The following is a 20104-nucleotide window of genomic DNA, read 5'->3' on the forward strand; positions in this document are numbered from 1 at the left end:
AGTTCGCTTTTAACCTACAGGAAGGCTTGAAATTGAGAGGAGTTTCGATTTTTTTTTCATACCACTTTTCGGATTTTGATCGTCAAGATTTAAAAGGTTAGAATTTCGTATCAAATCGAATCGGGACGGATCGTGTACAGTATATTGTTCTTAGTCTCTATTCATCATGTTCATAGGTGGTGGTGAATAAAAACTAAGTTTATTGTGCAAAAAGACAAAACTAAAAATAGTATAACTGTTTGATTTCGCATCCAATTTTGATGTAATTTTCAGCCTTATCTTATTTGGTTTTCTTTAATTCATTAGCCTGGTTGGACTTGACCTTTAATACCGCTGCCTCGGATTCTTTATCGGAATAGGGGCACAGATAAGCCTCATTATTCAAAACAATATCAGATCCAACTCTTATAAGAAGGGTTAGGAAAACACTTCAGAAATGCGTAGATTTGTTTTACTAAATGGGGGTAAAACTTCCCATCCACCCGAGACCCCGGGAGCGCCGGTCATACGATACTGTTATCACATATAGCTACAGATATTCAAATATGACATCAATATTACTACCATGCACAACAACAAGAAACAAATAACAGGTAGGGCTACAACCATGGCACCGTCTTTTCACGTCTCCTACTGGCCTGCCGCAATCCTTGTTGCCCTTGTGGCAGCAACGGTCTCCGCAACCCCTCTGGATGACTACGTCAACATGCCGGACAACCACTATGAATATACGGTTTTGAAAGAGTACAGGATACCCGGAGAATACACAGCGTATGTCGTCAACATGACGTCACAGAAGTGGTTGACATGTGAGTAGAGCCGATACTATTCTAAAATCAACATAATATTGTATATTATCATAAACTATTGCTTCTTCCTCTTCCGTATGCTCAGTTAGTACTACTGGCCAAAGCAGGTTAGCTTATATCGAGTAGCACATCAAAGTGAGATCCAATTAAACTTCACGGTGTCCTTCGATTTTTTCGGGAAAAAATGATAATAAACACATGAATTCAAACCTTTCTGGAATAAAAACAAATAAAGAAGATAAGGACATAAAGGAAAACATGTTTATCTACTAAATGTCGGGGGGACTAACCATCTTTTCCACTGCTCTATTCACCATCTTAAAGTTTGTTAACGAAAACGGTGAATTCCGTTGAAAACCTGTTTTCCAGGTACGCCCTCTATAGGACGTCTTAAAGCATGTGGTACGGTACTTGTAAAATGTGTGATGATACATGAATGGAGATTATGCCATAATAAACGTTTGACGAGAAGGCATTCATTCTTAACCGTGATTTTTTTGTTCGTTTCAATTAAAAGAGGAAAAGGTTTGACTTTTGTCATTTTATTCGAGAATAGTCCTACTATTGCCTCTTCCTCTCTCCCCCCCCCCTCCTCTTCCTCTCTCTCTCCCTCTCCCCCCTCCCCCTCTCTTTCTCTCTCTCTCTCGCTCTCTTTCCCTATTTCTTTCTCTCTCTCTCTATTTGTTTCTCTTTATCTCTCTTCATAAAAGACAGACAATGATTCTGATAGCGCCATCTGGTTCCACTATTTGACCATCACCATTCCAGAGCACATCGTCAGTCCAGAACACGCATTTCTTTTTATCACCGGTGGATCTACAAAAAGCAGGTAGGTTAACACGGAACCTCACAAGTTGTAGTGTTGTAAGTTTTAACGAAATATATATTTCGATAATCTAGAGGGGTGGAATACTATTGTAGTATATTTGCGGATGCGGACATTCATTTTTTTAATTTCATTTTATCTGTACTTAATTTCATAGTCAGCTTATGATTGGCAATTTATGTTCAATCTATTCCGAAAACACCCTCTTATTGCTTATCATTTTGTGAATACAGTAATGATTGGTCTTACAGCAGGAAAAACTGCCATGCCTACCTAATTAAGACTGATTCTTTGTGAATGAATTAATAATTCATCTTTAAAGAATATATTATCCCCCTCCTTATATCTTTCTCTGTTTTTTTTTCTTTGTTTAGTCCACCCGATCCTCGGACTGATAAGGAGATATTAAGAACATCCAACATCGCTCTCGGAGCTGGAATGTAAGCAGTCTAAATGTGTTGCTTGTTTTCAACATTATACTCAAGCAAATTCAATGTACATTATAGGATTTCATAATATCAGTTGATGGAGATTCTGAAAAGATTTAGTGTGGCATACACCTATACAAGAATCAATATAAGCATGATAAGACAAATTTCAAGTGATCTCAATTAATGGATGTATTCTTCTTGGGGTAATCCTATTCCGTAAATGGTAAGTAAACTGCAAAACTTGGAATCCATTTTGGATACATTATTTCTTGTTAGATCTGGCAAAAGATCTAACATTCTCTAAAGTTGCTTGGAAACCTTGTAATGAATTCTTGATAAAATTAAAATATGTTCATAAAGAACAGATTCGTTAACCTTGTATTGATAATGAGGCTTCATCTGTTAGGCCCACTCAACATGCTCAATGTTCAAAACAACGATTTTGGGAGAATTGATTAATAATAGTATGTATCTCATCATTAAGGTAAACACAATTTACTTAAAGTAACTGCATGGAACTTATCATGCTTATAGAAGAACCATCAAATTGCTGCAAATTTGAATATGTTTATCTTTATAATCTTTCATTTTTTTAGAGTTGGTGCGACCCTCCGCCAAGTGCCAAACCAGCCAATCGTTTTCAAGGTAAAAGTGACGAAAATCAAATTAGGATTAAGAGTTACCCACAAACCCTTCCTCCCTCCCCGCCAAGAAGAAAAAAGAAAATAGGCTGCATCAGAATAATTTCCAAAGTCAGTCGGAACATGGACCTATTAAAATAGGTCCATGGTCGGAATATCAACGAAAGAGAGTACGAGTACGGGCAGACATACAGAGACAGTGACAGAGGCAATAACAGAGAGATAGAGACATAGAAACACAATGGGGATGGGGGAAGGGGGGGGTCAAAGAGAAACCAATAGTAAGAGAGAAATTACAAGACAATATAAACTGTTAACTACACTGTAAAAAATAAAGTGTTAATTTATATGTTCATCCCTCTAAACACATCCTTAGATTTTTTTTCCTTTGTATACTTTTTCATGTAGACTGATCCTTTACAGATGAAAAGATATGAAGATGAAGTCATAGCCTTTACTTGGCATCATTTCCTATACAATGGGACCAAGGAACCGAACTGGCTCTTAAGATTACCGATGACAAAGGTACATTGTTTTCCCATAATTTGTCAATATCATAATCTAGAATACGTTTCATTCAAACGAGGTAATGAAATGTTTTCCAACTGTTGTTTAAAGCATACAATTTTGGAGAACATGGAATAGGTTCAATAATAAGAATTTTCGGGAATCATATAGGCCTAGTGAAATATTTGTCTGCGAATTTCAATCTCACAAAACGGTTCACAGCGGACATCATATTAATTTTCATCTGGTCCATTCTTTTGTAAAAATTATTTTTCTCCCAATTTAAAGATCAAGCGCCCTCTTTCGGTATACAATTAAAACACTTTTCTTTTGAATTGAGTAACTGCATATAAGAACCAAACTTGATCATGAAATTTCCACTCTATTCCATGAGTGGGAAAAGGGAAATACCTAATAGAAAAAAATGTATTCTTGTCAAAGACCGGACAAAAGTAAATTTACACTATCAAAATAATGATCCACATACTGCATAAATCAGATTTAAGATCGAATCTTTCACACAACAATTGCGTTTTATATTATATTCTTTCATTTGTATAGTTAATTCTGATTTGAAAAAGAATAATCTTTATATCTACCAATACTTGAATACATACAGCAACCAAGTAAATACACGGTCGGTATTTAGAGAGAAATTACAAAACGCGTTCTACCCAAAAAATGCGTAATATTTAGTAAGGTTGCATTCAAAGAACTAGGGGGCGAATCTATTTGCCGTCATATCTTCAAAATACCAATTTGATATGCCCTGATGTAATCATTTTTTTATTTCTTTCTCACGTGTGTAGGCAGCTGTTCGTGCCATGGATACCATCAGTGACGTCGTATATGACGTCACCCCGAATCAAAATATATCTAAATTCATTGTAGCTGGAGAATCAAAGGTATAAACTAGAGCGCTCGGCAAATTGGATATTATACTGTTTAACAAAACAAAAAAAAAACAGATTTTACAAGGAAATAAAAAAGATATTGCAAAAGGCAATAATAGAATCATTCTGTAAATTCTTAAAACAGGAATTTTTCCTTAACCGATTTTTTTTTCTAATATAAAAAAAAGAAAAATGGTGTTTCACTTCAGGAAATTTGTAAGGTTCCATACACCAAATACAAATTTGCTATAATTTTTACACGATATAGATTAAGCAATCTGGTAAGATTTACAGGTGTTCTTGAGACTCTGCTGCAGGAACTTTTTTTAAGGATAATTTTTTTTTCTAACAGTGCACAGTTTCTAATCATACACATACTTATCATCATAAGATAGTCGAGCATTTTCCGAGATGATGGCGGTAGTGATGATGATGATGACGTAGACAAAGATTATGATGATGATGATGATGATAATGATGATGATGATGATAATAATGATAAAGCTGATGATCATAATCTTAATAATAATGATAATAATATTGGAAAAAATAACTCGTTATTCTCTGACCATTAAAGAGAGGTTGGGCAACATGGACAACCGGAGCTGTTGACAAGAGAGTTGTTGCCATAGCACCTATTTGCCTTGATCTTCTCAATATGGCACAGGTATGAAGTCATTTCATTTGTTATCCCTATTCAACCTGTCACATTTTGTCCAACCAATATTTATCTTTCTTAAATGATTATTTGCTTTATTTTTCAAATCAGTTTATTTCCTCATATATAAAAAATATTACATACCAAATCTTTTAAAAGTTAACTATATATGTTAATGGCAAGCTACTTTTTTATATTTCGCATTCTAAAATACAGAGATTTCAAGAAAAGGATGAAATTGAGGAATACTGAAAAAAAATAATTAAGTTTTTGTCGAGGTAGTTTTCCTACAGAGAAAGTCACAAGATAGTAAAAGAATTAAAAACATTTTTGAGAAGGAAATATGAGAAGAAATTGAAATAAATTGAATATATAGATAAATACATTTAAAAAAAATAGGCCTATGAATACATTACAACGTCCACCCCAACAAAAAAAGTTCATTTAAATAAAAAGAGAAAAATCCAACAAGCATAACACTGAAAATGTCATCAAAATCGGATGTAAAATAAGAAAGTTATGACATTTTGAAGTTTCGCTTAATTTCACAAAACAGTTATATGAACATCCTGGCTGGTATGCAAATGAGGAGACTATGACGTCATCCACTCACTATTTCTTTTGTATTTTATTATATGAAATATTCTAATTTTCTCCTCATTGTCAAGTGATACAACGATTGATTCCTCCCTGAACATGTGGAATTAGCATTGTTTAATGCTATGTGGTTCAGTCAAGTTGGTCCTTATTGTCAAATCTATAAAAAATCAAATATTGTATAATTCAAACAATAAAAAAACAAAAGAAATAGTGAGTGATGGACATCATCGACTGGCTCACCTACTTGTGCATATCACTGTTTTGTGAAAAATGAGCGAAACTCTAAAATGTCATAACTTTCTTATTTTACATCCGATTTTGATGAAATTTTCAACAACTATGCTAGTTTGATTTTTCTCTATTTATTCAAGTCAGCATTTACCTGGGGTGGACTTGACCTTGGATGATTAGTTTAAAATGTGTCACTCCCCAGAACATGTACCATCATTATCGTTTACTCGGAGAATGGACTAAGGAATTTAATTCTCATTATGTTGAAAAACTAACTCTTTTCATCGACACGCCCAAACTATACAAGATGGTCGCCATTGTCGACGCTTTCGGTAAATTCTCTTTTTGGTATTATCCCAATATTGATAACTATTGAATTATGTTAAAGTTATTGGATAAAAATATGTCTTCCCCAGAATATGCACCACCATTACCGTTCGCTAGGGGGCTGGACTATGGAGTTCAATGATTATTATGCTGAAAACATAACACTCTTCATGGATACACCTGAGCTATCCAAGATGGCGGCTGTTATCGACGCCTTCGGTAAATAACTAAGTTTATTTTCTCACACCACTGTAAAAACTGTGGTGTTAAAACTGACACCAGTTGGTGTTAATAGAGGACCACACCCTGAGGTGTTAAAATTACAACCTATAGAGATTGAACATAACACCAAAGAGTGTAAATGTAACCACCAAAAGGTGTTGTAATAACACCTATAGGTGTTAAGCAAAGACCGTCAATTTAACACCTGTGTAAAATAACTGGTGCCGTCCTCTATGTACACCGGTTAACACCACAGTTTTTGCTGTGACTCTATTAGCATTATCTGAATATATATTGACTATATATTTTAAAGAATTTTTATGTTCCTTCTCCTAACTGCAGTCATGAATGCGGGTCTTGCACTGATCCTCCTGTTACATTTAAACATTTCCCTACGTCAATTTATATTAAAAATCCGCTATAAATCCCGTAGGTAAACTTCAGTACTAGTCATGGAATTATACTATTAAAAAAAACGTTTATGAATGCATTTGAAAAATGGTGATGTTTTGATAATGCACTGAAGAAAATAATGTGTGTCTGAGATTTGATATTTAATCACAAACATGACATCATCTCAGATCAGTCTATTTTAGCGAATTGCATGTTGATTCGAGCTGTTCTATGGCTTAACTGTCTGAGTAGCAATTATCTGCAGATAAACCCTTTTTGTCGCGGTATTCTTCCTAAATGATTATCATGAAATGTGAAGAAAATTAATTATCATTTCTTTATCATCGTTTCTCATTATATCGAAAAACATGTCACCATTTTCTTCTTCCTAGCGTACAAAGATCGACTGACGATGCCGAAGTTTATTGTGACGGCGGGTTCAGATGAATTCTTCCTTCCTGATGATTCTTATTATTATTTCAATGAACTACCTGGTCCTAAGTATCTCAGGTATGAGCATTTTCTTCAACTGATTTTTTTTTCATTGAAGGCATTGTAGTATGTAGGGGAAGGGGTGGGTAGGGTCTTCCCCCCATGAAATTTTAAAAACTCGTTTGCTTTTTTTTTCTGAAACTTTTTACAAAAGTCACCGAAAGTGTGCACGAAATCCGTCAAGTTCACTTTTAGAAAATGCAAAGCGCCCATGGCAAGCTCGTAATTTCGCTCCCTTCTGGGTTTCTTCATTTTTACGCGTCTTGCCCCCCCCCCCCCCTCTACCTCCCTGGAAAAAACGTACGACCATGATTGAGGATACATATTGATAGACCGTTTTCAGATATTGGAGCTGACAATTTCGATTTTTGTTTTCCCTACCTTTCTCTGCCCCCCCCCCCTCCAACATATACTTGTGTATACCCTAAACATACCAATGATATCTCATAACATTTTAATAAATGTCTTTGCTCTCTTTCGATTTAATTTAGTATAACTCCAAATGATGAGCATGAATTACGATTTCATAATCTAGAGTTGACCCATCAACTTACATCATTCGTGCGAACCGTTATAAGAGTAAGAAATTAATTTGCTTTTTTTTCCTTCTTTTTTTATGTGAGTGAGTGATATTCTGCTTACTACGCTTGCGAACTGAACCGCTTTAACAATACATGTAGTATTTATAATTATTTTCAGATTTATTTTGTTTATGTTGATATTGTTTCCTAGATGACAGTCATGTTAAAGTGTGTCGTTCTGAATCTCGCCTATGAAATCATGGGGTCATGTGTTTAAATCATATTGCGGTATTAGGTCATTTTGTCAAGGCTTCAGTCTACAATGATATAATTAAGATTAATGAGAAGTAAACAAAATGGTTTCACTCTTTCCTTGTCCTTTTCACTTCCTTTATTACCTCCCAACACTCCTCATTCTCCCCCACCCTCTCCCTTCTCTCTCCCCCTCTCTTCCCCCTTCTCTCTCTCTCTCTCCCTATCTCTTTCTTTCTTCAAATCCAATTCGTATGTACTATCAAAGCCAACTGAGTGGACTGCACCAACCATGACTTGGAAACGATATGAGGTAAAATATGAATATGATACATTAATATGATATATGAATATGATTAATTTCATCATCTTATAAATCAACCATTGATGAAACAATTTTTACAAGTTTCATAATCATACGACGGCTGGTTACTGATTAAACTTGCCTATTGTTCCAAAGGTAAACAAAAAATATCGTGTAAATGTATGTATGCTTTACCGTGTTTCATGTTATTGTCTCAGCTTACGTTAAATCAAATGTTATAGATGAGAAAAATCGTATCTAAATGTATTAGTCAGATTGGTTGTAATTTAGTTATTGAAATTGCATTTTTTTGTTTTCATTTTCAAATCAGAATTCTACACACGGTATACTCGAGTTCCTATCCGACCCCGTTCCGTTGAAGGTCGAAGTTTTTAGAACACTCACCAATAGAGGGCCAAGGTAATTGAACGAACAAATTTTATTAAAAAAATATCGAATAAATGTCCAAAGCAGCATTTAAAGCTGACAGTTTAGTTAAACATATAGGAAGTTTGTAATTTGTTTTCATTTTTGCATTAATGGGTCGGCTATTATAAAGGGTTCTGTTTAAGATACTTTTGTCCATGAAATTCAGCAAATTCTACGGTATTGATGTGGGAGAAGGACTTTTATCCCCCCAAAAAATCAGTTTATTCTTGTAAATCTATGCTAAGCTTAATTCTCAACAATTAACAATATGAGATACTATCTGAAAAAAAAAATTGTTACAAATTTCAACCAGTTATTTCCATTTCTTTTGTTAGTCCTGTGTCCGTATTTCAGTATTTCAAAAGGAAATTTTAATGATTTTTCCGTTAATGATTTTCTCCAACTTTATTCTGCCAATACTGTAGGAGAGACTTTCGCCTTGCTATAGCTGACCCTCCAGGGACTACAAACTACTCAATTAATGTGATTATATACAAGAAATTCCCTAACAGGAACCCCGTAAGTTTTTTTTTTAATTCCTTGTAATCATGACTTACAAACTTCTGCTCAATTGCCTATAATGTTTGATTTAATCTAGTCATTTCTGGAAATAGTTTAAATACATGTTATACTTCATAGTAAATATTATTATGGATAAAACACGTCCCCTCGAAAAATATTAAATGGGAAGGAATAGAACTATTGGAACCAGTTTTTAAAAAAGTTTATTCAAGTTTGTAATCTGACTCTTAGTGCCTATTCTTCTGTTTGTTTCGTATTCCTACTGTTTTTAATTTTGATAGGATTTCAAATGATTTCTTTTCAAATGCATGATTCTCCTTTTTTCTACAATTGGTTGAGTTTTTATACTGACGAATTGCATGATGTTTAATGAAATATTAAAAGTAAAAAAACAAATCATAAACTCAATCTTCTACTGAACGCCAAACTTGTATCTTTGAAAATGAAGCGAATAAATTGCGTCAGAGTCAATTTAAAACACGCCAGTATTGCCAGAAAAAGACATAACTGCGTCTAAGTTATTTTTTATTTTCATTTTGTGTAATTTTAGGAGCCAGGCAAATATATCGCAGAATTTCTAACACCTAGAGAAGGATGGCAGTGCTTTTTCATTAGAGTATGTATACACTGCAAAAACTCTGGTGTTGATTTAACACCAGCCTGGAATCTATATGTGTCCACACCAGAGAAGTGTTAAACAACACCAGTTTCCTTTTGGTCTAACACCAGATAGGTGTTTATACAACATCAATTAGTATTAAAACAGCATCGGTTTGATTCAAAACTGGTGTTGTTTCAATACTTCTCTGGTGTGGACATATATAGATTCCGGGCTGGTGTTAAATCAACACCGATAAACAAGTCATTCGTTAACTTCAAGGGAAAGAAAAACAATTTGTGTACCGTCACCAACTCATCACACTACGCGATTCAACAGGCATGTATGGATTACTTCGCTAGAGGGCGACACACAATACTTACTTCTCGGGCATATTTAGTTTGTCATATACTTTGATTGTCGAAAACACATTAGTAATAACCATTAGTCATGTTAGTTTTTCATGTTAATGAAGTAAGTGTCAAAGAAAATTATACTCCTCTTCTCCTACCCCCCCCCCTTTTTTGGGGGGGTCAATGCAACCTCAAATTTCAAATTTGAATAGGTATATAGGCATAATTGAAGTAATTTATATTCATTCTTACAAATAAAATGATGGTTTTCAATTCTGAATAATTAGATGTCAATAAGATTAATATCCCTTGTGTTTGTATATTCACGCAAATGTTTATTTTAGAATATTTTTAAAGGTATACCTTTTCATATTTTAAAATTACAAAAATCATTAATTTGCGTATGTTCTTTATGCCTTCATCATTACCATAATGGATTTTTTTTTATTACTTTCCTCTTTCTCTTCCTATTTTCTACAGGCTCAATACAACACCCCAGGCAACACTACTATTACTTTCACCACAGAGGCGAGCATAACACCTGCAAATAAATTCGCTGTACCGGAATGCCACGGGATTGGCTGTAAAGGCATACTGGTATAGCGCTAGATGTTAGATAAGCGAAATATGTGAAGAGTATTTTAAAGTGTTGAAAATTGTTGAAAATGTTGAATATGTTTCACCAAAAATGTAATCCAATTAAAAAAATTGCCCTGATTACAGAATAAAGTTTCAAAAAGTGATATTGGTAACATCCATACTAGTAATAATTTCATTCAAATCATTTAAATTAACTCTAGAAACAAAAGAAGACTAATTATTCAAATACACTCAGCGGGGGAAAATTGTTTGAAAATTGTACATATGTTGTTGTAATGTCATGAATAAAAAAAATTATTTTTGTAGTTTACGAACCATGAACGGATTTAAAACATAAGCCTGGATATATATCTAACATAAAATTTAAAAAATGCTCAATATTATTTTCGATGTTTGATTGGTTTGTAAGTGTATGTCTGTATGTATTTCCAAGTGCGTGAGTGTTTGGGTGTGTCACTCTACGTGAAATTTATTTGGTGTAAACCAATGTTTTTTGTGTAAATGCAAAAGAGCTAACCAGGTCCCGAACCACACCTCCTCATGAAGTGGGGACCGACATATTTAGAGTGAAATGTGCGACATTATAGCTCCTTCTGAAGTGAAAAGTGCATCTATCTTATTAACTTTCAAAAAGAGCTACAATCCACTCTCAGAAAGATTAAAATCTTACTCCAAAAGAACTGGTCCGTCGTCACTTTTGTTGCGAGGAGTACAATTAGGAACAATCTTTTGCATTTGGAGTATACTGGATTTTTTACAGGTTGGTTGATCATTTAAAAAAAAAAAACTATTAAGAATTATTGGCCATACTAGATGTTCAAATAAAATACTTCTGTGTCTCGAAGTATAGGAAACAGATATTTATATTCGTAATAGGTCTTCATGCTCTACTTGGAGACATTCTGCTGTACATTTCCTTTACCCTGTCTCAAATCTTTTCATTTCCTTTTAAGAATACGTTTTAATTTTGTTCAATGGTAAGAAAAGGAACAGAGGTCCCCAAACAATCCCCGATGATCATGTTTCAGCCTACATGGCCTAGAAGGCTTTAAGCAGACGGTAGCTAGCCCAGCGGGCGGGAAGTTTCGGCTTGGGGAAACACAGGGGACTACGATGACTGATGGAGGATGAGTGGTTTTCAGCATTGCGTGAATCCGTTTTGGATGCTTTCACGGGGGCTTTCTGTTTTAAAAGTCTTTTATTTCTCTCTTGCTTCTGGTGCCGGTGATGGAGGGTGAGCTAGCTAGGTGTACTGTGGTGTATTAAAACCTGCCTAAGTTTCAAGTTCAGGGTCACTAGTAGAATACCGTAACGGCTGACATTCATTTCTATCATCGATGTTAGGAGGGAATGTAAAGGGAACAGTAAGGGGCGACTGGGGCAGCCCGATGAGGTGGGAGTTCGATATCGTTTTCATTTAGACCTCTGCTCAAAAATTTGTTCAATATTTGCGATTATTTAATAAATCCTGGGTATTGATCAGCGGAGGTGGAACGAGTTTGAAAGTGTTAGGGGCTTACCATACAAAACACAGTCAATCACGTGCTAGTTTTTTACATTAACAGGCCTCTGTTGATCTTCTATGCAGGGGCGGAAATCTCTCCCAAAAGGTAGGGGGGACACAGGGGCGGATCCAGCCTTCGCCAATACGGGGGGGGGGGGGGGGCGGTAATTTGTTTCAGTCATAATATTCCCCGATTGGCAGCTCGAAGATGATTTTTGTTTGTTTCTTTGAAGGGGCAGTCCTCATTAGTCACTTCTTAGCTTTATTCTTATAAATAAATATATAATATCATAATCCTTATTTATATGATGCGAGCGCGAACCGCGAGCTATTTTTTTTTGGAAATTTTATGTATATTTTCCTAAAATTTGAACTGATTCTGGGCAATGTTTATTATCCTGAAAAAGATGTTTATGCAACTTAATAATTACTACAAACGCAAAGCGCGAGCAGAAATGAACTGATAGAAAAGATACCTGTTAAAGTAGCATTTAACAATCAAATAATGCGAGCGCGAAACGCGAGCTGAATTTTTTGGACATGTTCACCTAAAGAATGTGAATTCTAAGCACTTTTTGTAACTCAAGCAGAATAGGTATATAAGTAATTAATTAATGCGAGCGCGTAGCGCGAGCGGAAATTTCGAGATTTAGTCCTATAATATTTACTGAACGAGACACTCTATTCATGTTTTGTATATCCTGAAAAGGGTGAGTATTAATAATGGAAATTCTAAGCAATTTTTGTAACTCAAGCAGAATAGGTATATAAATAAACAATTAAATGCGAGCGCGAAGCGCGAGCGGAAAATTTCGAGATTTAGTCCTATAATATTTACTGAACGAGACACTCGGTCTATTCATGTTTTGTAAAACCTAAAAAGGGTGAGTATTAATAATGCGAGCGCAAAGCGCGAGCAGAAAATTTTTATATACGTTTTGAACTGGTACCTGTTGAAAAGGCACCTGTTAAGGACTGCTTGCACTTAGCCATGAAGGCGTTACATATTTCAACGATCAAAAAATGCGAGCGCGAGGCGCGAGCTGAAAAATTTTAACTTTCTAAAGAAAGAATGGACAATTTTAATCAGTTTTTGAAATCGTGAACAGGATAGCTATATAATTTAACGATTGATGCTAGCGCGAAGCGCGAGCAGAATTTTTTTTTCGAGATTTAGACCTAAAAATGGGCCACTCTGTTCATGTTTTGTAAATCATCAAAAGGATGAGTAATATGGGGTCTTCCTACATTAATAATGCGATCACAAAGCGCGAGCAGAAAAAAATTGATATTGTGATCTGAAACTGGATAATGATTTAACGGCTTAATTTAAATTAGAGAACAAGTTGAGTATCTGAATAAACATGCACGAGCGTGTTTCATATTTAGACCTAGAATCTAGGCATTCTAAATACAACTTTTATCATGAAAATCATGAAACTTTGATATTCCGATCTGGAAAATAGTCAATTTCAGTTTATATTTCAAGCACTTTGAAGAAAAATTGTAAGGTGGATATGGATCGCACTTTAAAAAGAGCTGATATTATTATTACTTAAGTTTTGACATAGGACCGGGACATCCTTACGACATGTCATCATATGAAAATGATGACTATATTCCTATTCCTCTTGCTAAGCGCGAGATGAAACAAAAGGGACAATTCAATTATTAATGCCTAATGAGGGTGCGAAATCTGATGATATAATGGCATAAAAACTGGACATTTCACTTTTGTGATTCTGAATAGGATGCATCAGTTAATATATTTTTAACCATCAATGCGAGCGCAAATCGCGAGCTAAAATTTTTGATAAACTGTCATAAAAAGGGGATTTTATATAGTTTGTTGTATAATCTATATTGAAACATTTATATAACTCGCCAATCAAAATGCGAGCGTGCAGCGCGCTAGCTGATATACGTCTTGGCAATCAGACCTGAAAGAAAATAATACCTGTAGGTACCTGATAAATCAAACTTTGCGAGCGCAGCGCAAGTTCAGACCATAAAACTGACATTTTTACAGAGCACTTTTTAAAAACCAAAATTTGACAAGCAAAAAAAAGGTTATCATCGCCAAAGTAAGGTCATCTCGTCCCAAAATACATGTTTTATTTCGATTTATAATGATGTATTTCTTACCATCATAAAAGACCAAAAATAGTAGGGGGGACATTTGATATTGTGTCCCCTCTACTATTTTGAGTAGGGGGGACACGTCCCCCCTGTCCCCCCTGGGATTTCCGCCCATGCTTCTATGCGACTTCCCATTTATTATCTTTTTTTTTACCGAAGGGAGAGGACCGACTCGTCACCCCCATGTGTGTAAAATATCTTGGAGTAATTTTTTGGATCGTTCTAAAAATCATGTCATGTATACTTACAAGAGGAAGAAGAAGGGAAAAATATACTCCAGCGATTATAATCAAAACAATGTAAACAAAGAAGAAAAATTTGAGAAAAAAGAGACAAACCGATTTGGAAGAGGATTCAAGAAGAAGGAGAAGAAGAAGAAAATTGATAGTAGTAGTAGTAGTAGATAATTGATAGTAGTAGTAGTAGTAGCAGCAGCAATAGTAGTAGTAGTAGTAGTAGTAGTAGTAGAAGTAGTCATGGTAGTAGAAGTAGAAGTAGTAGTAGTAGTAGCAGTAGTAGTAGTAGTAGTAGTAGTAGTAATAGTAATAGTAGTAGTAGTCATGGTAGTAGTAGTAGTCAGTAGTAGTAGTAGTAGTAGTAGTAGTAGTAGTAGTAGTAGTAGTAGTAGTAGTAGTAGTAGTAGTAGTAGTAGTAGTAGTAGTAGTAGTAGTAGTAGTAGTAGTAGTAGTAGTAGTAGTAGTAGTAGTAGTAGTAGTAGTAGTAGTAGTAGTAGTAGTAGTAGTAGTAGTAGTAGTAGTAGTAGTAGTAGCAGCAGTAGCAGTAGCAGTAGCAGTAGCAGTAGCAGTAGCAGTAGCAGTAGCAGTAGCAGTAGCAGTAGCAGTAGCAGTAGCAGTAGCAGTAGCAGTAGCAGCAGCAGCAGCAGCAGCAGCAGAGTAGGTCTTGTAGTGTTATTATTATTTCTGTTATCATCATAATCACGTGTATCATTATTACTACAACCTATGTCGCTGTTGTTGTTGTTGTTACCGTGTTGATTTTGTTGTTGCTGCTGCTGCTGTTCTCCTCTTCGTTCTTTCAATTTCTCTCTCTTTGATTCATTTACGAACACCACACACCATCAAGGTGTGGGCCCACTTAGTACTCCAGATGTGTAGTGATGAGTACCCCGTCCAATCCCCCTCTCGCCCCGGATTTAAGGTCAAGTTCGAACTATTTTTGATCCCTTCCTCTGCAAATGCTCCCGGATTGTACTTTTTCAAGTTTCAACATCGTACAAATAAACATGGCTTCCTCTGATATATTGTTCACAGATGGACCATCATGACGATGCTGCGATTTTATAGAACTAGAAAACGGATGTCTAAAATGAGATGCATTTGGAAACGTCTTGTTTCTTTTATATACCAATTTGGGCTGTATCTGTGTATTTTGAAAAGGTATGTTTTTGCTATCGTACAAGTAAATGAAAATCTTCTTCATATTAAAGTGATTGGTTAACATTGGTTTGACTTTAAAAAAATCTGAGCTAGAAGGTCACACTTGTCACCTGTGTCTGTGATACGTTACAAAATGAAGCCCAGAAAAAATTGCGTTCGAAAATAATTATTTAGTGCTTCAAAAATTGAAATATAAAGTGACCGAAAACACCATCTTAATTTCATCCCATACATTTATGTGTACTATTCAGGCGTCTATAAGACGCCTATTTACAAAATCGGGGTTTGCCTTGTAGTTTTAGCTTTTCATTCTCAATAATGGTTGTTTTCAGGGTTTATTAGTTCTAATACATGGACTTGTACACATGTTTCATCTTGGTTTGAAAATTTTTTAAATCGGCTGCTCACAAAGTTAAACAATACCTTTAAAGTTCCTATATTCTATATCAAAATCGGATGCACGAGAATGTTATTATCGCTTGTATGTCCAATTTGACAACAAACTTGTTCTATTCACGGGCAACGGTCCCCATATCATTTTCTTATTTTTTTTTTTTTATTATCTCTAATCCTCCCAATCAAATGAACGTCTTAAAAAGATCAACTCCCCCTCTCTCTCTCTCTCTCTCTCTCTCATTCTCTCTCTCTCTCCCTCTCTCTCTCTCTCAATCTATCTATCTATCTATCTAACTATTTATCTCCTATCATCTATTCCATCAAATTTCTTATTTCATCTTCCTCTCCATCTGTCCTATCCACTGTCTTTTTTCTCTAATCTTCTTCCATCTATTCCATCACTTCCCATTTCATCTCCCCCTACCTGCATTCCTCCTCCATTCTCCATCTATCCAATGTTATTCACCCCTTCCTGCATCGCAATCTTGACCTTTGCTGTACCCGGTCAAGAACAAGTCAACCTCAAATTGAATCGATCATTAATAATGTTCTATCGATCAGGCGAGTAGATTCATTCTTTGCCCGACGTGGGATATAATAATTATCAACCTGTCTTGATTTGAACCTCGAGGGTTCAGACTACCAATGTCATCCAAACCCTATTTCTAGATTGGATTCATCATAGTGGTGTTTTTTCTATTTGGTTGCTTGCTTTCTGTTATGTTTTTTTTTTGGGGGGGGGTTGGGACTGCTGTTGTTGATAGGAGAAACGTTGATGATGTATTTGAAGTGTCAAAGTATGAACGTCCATAAACGTTCATAAAACATTTGAATTAATTAATTTCAACTTTAACGCCTCGATTTACAACAAAGGAAGCCGTCTTTCAGACATGCTGAAAACGATTGGAAAAAATATAGCAAGTAAACTGCACGATAATGACTAATACGAAAACAGTGGCAAACATTCCAAAATATAGTTCACTTTCAACAAAAGGATCAAAGCGAAGGAGCGAAATAAACAAACAGGGAAATGATATGGAAATGGGTAGTGTAGCTCGGGTCCCCCCCCCCCATTTTAATAATCGTGCGTTAAAATTCCTGCACACTAACTGCAAACTAAAGATCGGGAAAACAAGAAAAGCACCCCTGATGGGAATCTGTGACAGTATCCTAGAAAATTATGTTGGGAAGCGTAGAGACCGAACAAAAATGGTTTGTGTGTGTGCATGATCGTATGTGTTCGTGTATTTATCAGCGTATCTACAGTTTGACATACAAACATAAATGGCATACAAGAAATCCAAAAATAGTCAGCCACAAATTACTTATGCACTTATGAATAATAAACTATCTGTAACTAAAATGTTAATATGCGAGAGTAACAATTTTGAAATAAAGAATACGGTGTGCAATAGACCTGCAGTGAATTAGGGACGTTTCTACTTTGTGAGGGAACGTAGCGACAGAGCAAATACATTTTGTTGTCTTCCCCTAATCGAAGCTTTGAACACAAAATAACGTCCAGGGTGGGACCGCAAAAGTAAGAAAGAAATCAGTTGAATTCAGCATAATTGAACACAGTATGTATTGTATCATTTTATTCTCTCATTCTTTCTTTCATTTGATGTACATTTTTTTTCTTCTTCTTCGTCTCCTTCTCCTTCTTCTTCTTGGGGGTGGGGGGTGTGGGCATGGTCTCTTTTGCCTCCTAGCTATGCCAATAACGATGTTCTCTTCTGATCATGTCATGCATGTGTTTAATTAAGATCGAAGGATGATGAATGATTGATCACAATGGCACCTCATTATTGGAAATCTCGAATCAAGGTTGATACGAACTTGACACATGAGTATTGATTTTTGTCGAACTAGTGAGTGACTGCTTCTACTTCATTACAAAGAACAACAATGTGACAGAATACGGATGCCCGTGTGCTTAAGGCGGGTTTGATTTAAACTCTGGTCTAACTTAATTTGTTGTGGTATAACTATGAAAAGTCCGTTGTGATATTAAGTTCAAACAGATCAGCGAATCAGTTATTTTGACTCCCAAATCATTCGTAACTGTCTGGCAAGGATGAATAAGTAAGTCGTCTTTACCACTGAATAATGAATTAGGACAAAGCACAATAAACTGAAGAATACAATGTAAACAACATTTTGACACGTTTGGCTTCCCATAAATTTAGCACAGAGTTAAACTATGGTTTAAGTTAAACCTGATTTCGGAATATGGGCCGGAATGTTTGATTACGTTCAGAAGTTTTGTTTACTGTCCACGATATGATTATGAATTTGGAAATAACTTGCCAAGATTATAACAATTGATTATAAACAATCATTGATCTCTAACATTTTTTGTATGTTTGACGTTCATCACACAATATCAAACACATCTGTTCTTCATGCATTATTTTTAATACATTTCTGTTTGCGAAACAGCAGTCAGAATTTGGAAACAAGGCAGGTCTAAACGGTGGCAAATCCCAATTGATGAAATAATAGAACACAAAATAACTTGGTTGTTCTAATTTATACGAAAATCATCTCATTTTTTTGCATCATACCCATTGTTCATTCTATAATTGGGATGACATAATTTTTTTGGAAACACAGTATTTATTTCAAACAATTAAACGAAACTTTAAGATATGTAGTCCAAACGTATTTTTTATTTTCAAACGTCTCATATTATTTTGAAAGAGTGTTTCTTTTTCCTTAACCGCTGCGATCGCTCGTAGATTATAAAAGAAAGTTATTTCGAAGCAAACAATTTTACGAGTACAGGATGAAAATGGGACCTCATTTATTCCCTGGAATTTCACCCCCCCCCCCCCCCCCATCCTTCATGGAGATTGGTCGCTTTTTCTTTTCCCTGAATAATTGTTGTTCTCGAACCTTACCAGCCCAATAACTGTAAATCCTAAGTCGAAAGAGGGCGGTGTACCCCAAACGAAACGAGATTCACTCAATTTTATCATTTTTATCGTTAGTAGGCACGTATGAGTAGCACGAGTAGAACAGTACACTAAATATTGAATGAGAAATACATATTTGACTGAACAAGACAATTCATGAGAGAAATAAACATTTGCAAATCTAACACATGCAAAATAAGTAGCATTGAGGGAAAAATGTGAAAAAATGTAAAATCTAGTAGAAAATGGACATGATAAAAAAGAAGACGAAACGATAAAAAAAGTAATAATGAAAATGGGAAAAATGAGGAGAAGCAGGGGATGGTAGCCGGCAGAAGAAGTAAAAATATAAAAAGGAAGAGGAGAGGGGAGAACAAAATAACAAGCGAATGCAAAGGAAACCAAAAATAAGGTCAAGCATTAGAGAGTTTAACAACTTTGAAGGAAAGGCATGTCAAAAGTAATGTCAATCTACTTTAATTGCCTTGTTTTTCAATCTGACAGTCCAATAACTGATTGACAAGGTCCACTTTTTTGCTGAAGACGACAATGACCATGATACGGTCGTTGACTTCCCCTTGTTAGTATCTCCCATTAATCGATACAACATCCACGATCACACTGGCATAGACTTTCTCCTAGGCACACTGCTCATTTCAAGATTTGCTGTATCTTTTGTTGGTCAAATCGTGTTCGTAGATCTTTTGATTTTTGGTTACTTGATTTTTTTTTTTACTTTTAACCGTTGGATATGTAACAGTGCAACGAAATCCAACCTAAATTTGTTTTAATTTGTGAGTGTGAAAAAGACCTACCTTTTGAAGATAGCAAAATTCTAGTCGCTTGTTTTTCATTTCGACACAAGAACCATGCAAGATGTAGAAAGTTTCAAATGATTACGGAAGAATCGAAGACTAGTATAATACTTTTTTGATTGAATTAATATTTCCATTCTCCGTTGGAAAGTCGAACGACTTGAGGCGAGAAAAAAAAACTGTCATAAACGTCCTCAAGGTATAAAAACATATCACATTCCATGTTGTTAGTAACCATCTTGTTTTTGCCAGACTTGAAATATCCATTTGTGATCAAAGTGAGGAGGGTTTTTTTTTTCAAACCTGAGGGTGAGAGAAAACAAGCG

The 20104-nt window shown here is 35.3% G+C and overlaps 1 protein-coding gene across 1 annotated transcript; it reads left to right on the forward strand.

Annotated features, from left to right (window-relative positions):
* The first annotated feature begins 432 nt into the window (after window positions 1–432).
* Window positions 433–10991, forward strand: LOC129269932 (autocrine proliferation repressor protein A-like). Its single transcript, XM_054907374.2, has 15 exons — window positions 433–809; window positions 1524–1638; window positions 2010–2075; window positions 2663–2711; window positions 3116–3232; window positions 4024–4119; window positions 4685–4774; window positions 6013–6142; window positions 6931–7048; window positions 7522–7609; window positions 8072–8116; window positions 8439–8527; window positions 8962–9055; window positions 9609–9674; window positions 10490–10991. Exons 1-15 carry the CDS (start codon window positions 566–568, stop codon window positions 10610–10612), a joined length of 1530 nt encoding a protein of 509 aa, XP_054763349.2. The 5' UTR covers window positions 433–565; the 3' UTR covers window positions 10613–10991.
* The last annotated feature ends 9113 nt before the right edge of the window (window positions 10992–20104 follow it).

Source organism: Lytechinus pictus, chromosome 10 (genome assembly GCF_037042905.1).
Source record: "Lytechinus pictus isolate F3 Inbred chromosome 10, Lp3.0, whole genome shotgun sequence".
NCBI lineage: Eukaryota > Metazoa > Echinodermata > Echinoidea > Temnopleuroida > Toxopneustidae > Lytechinus > Lytechinus pictus.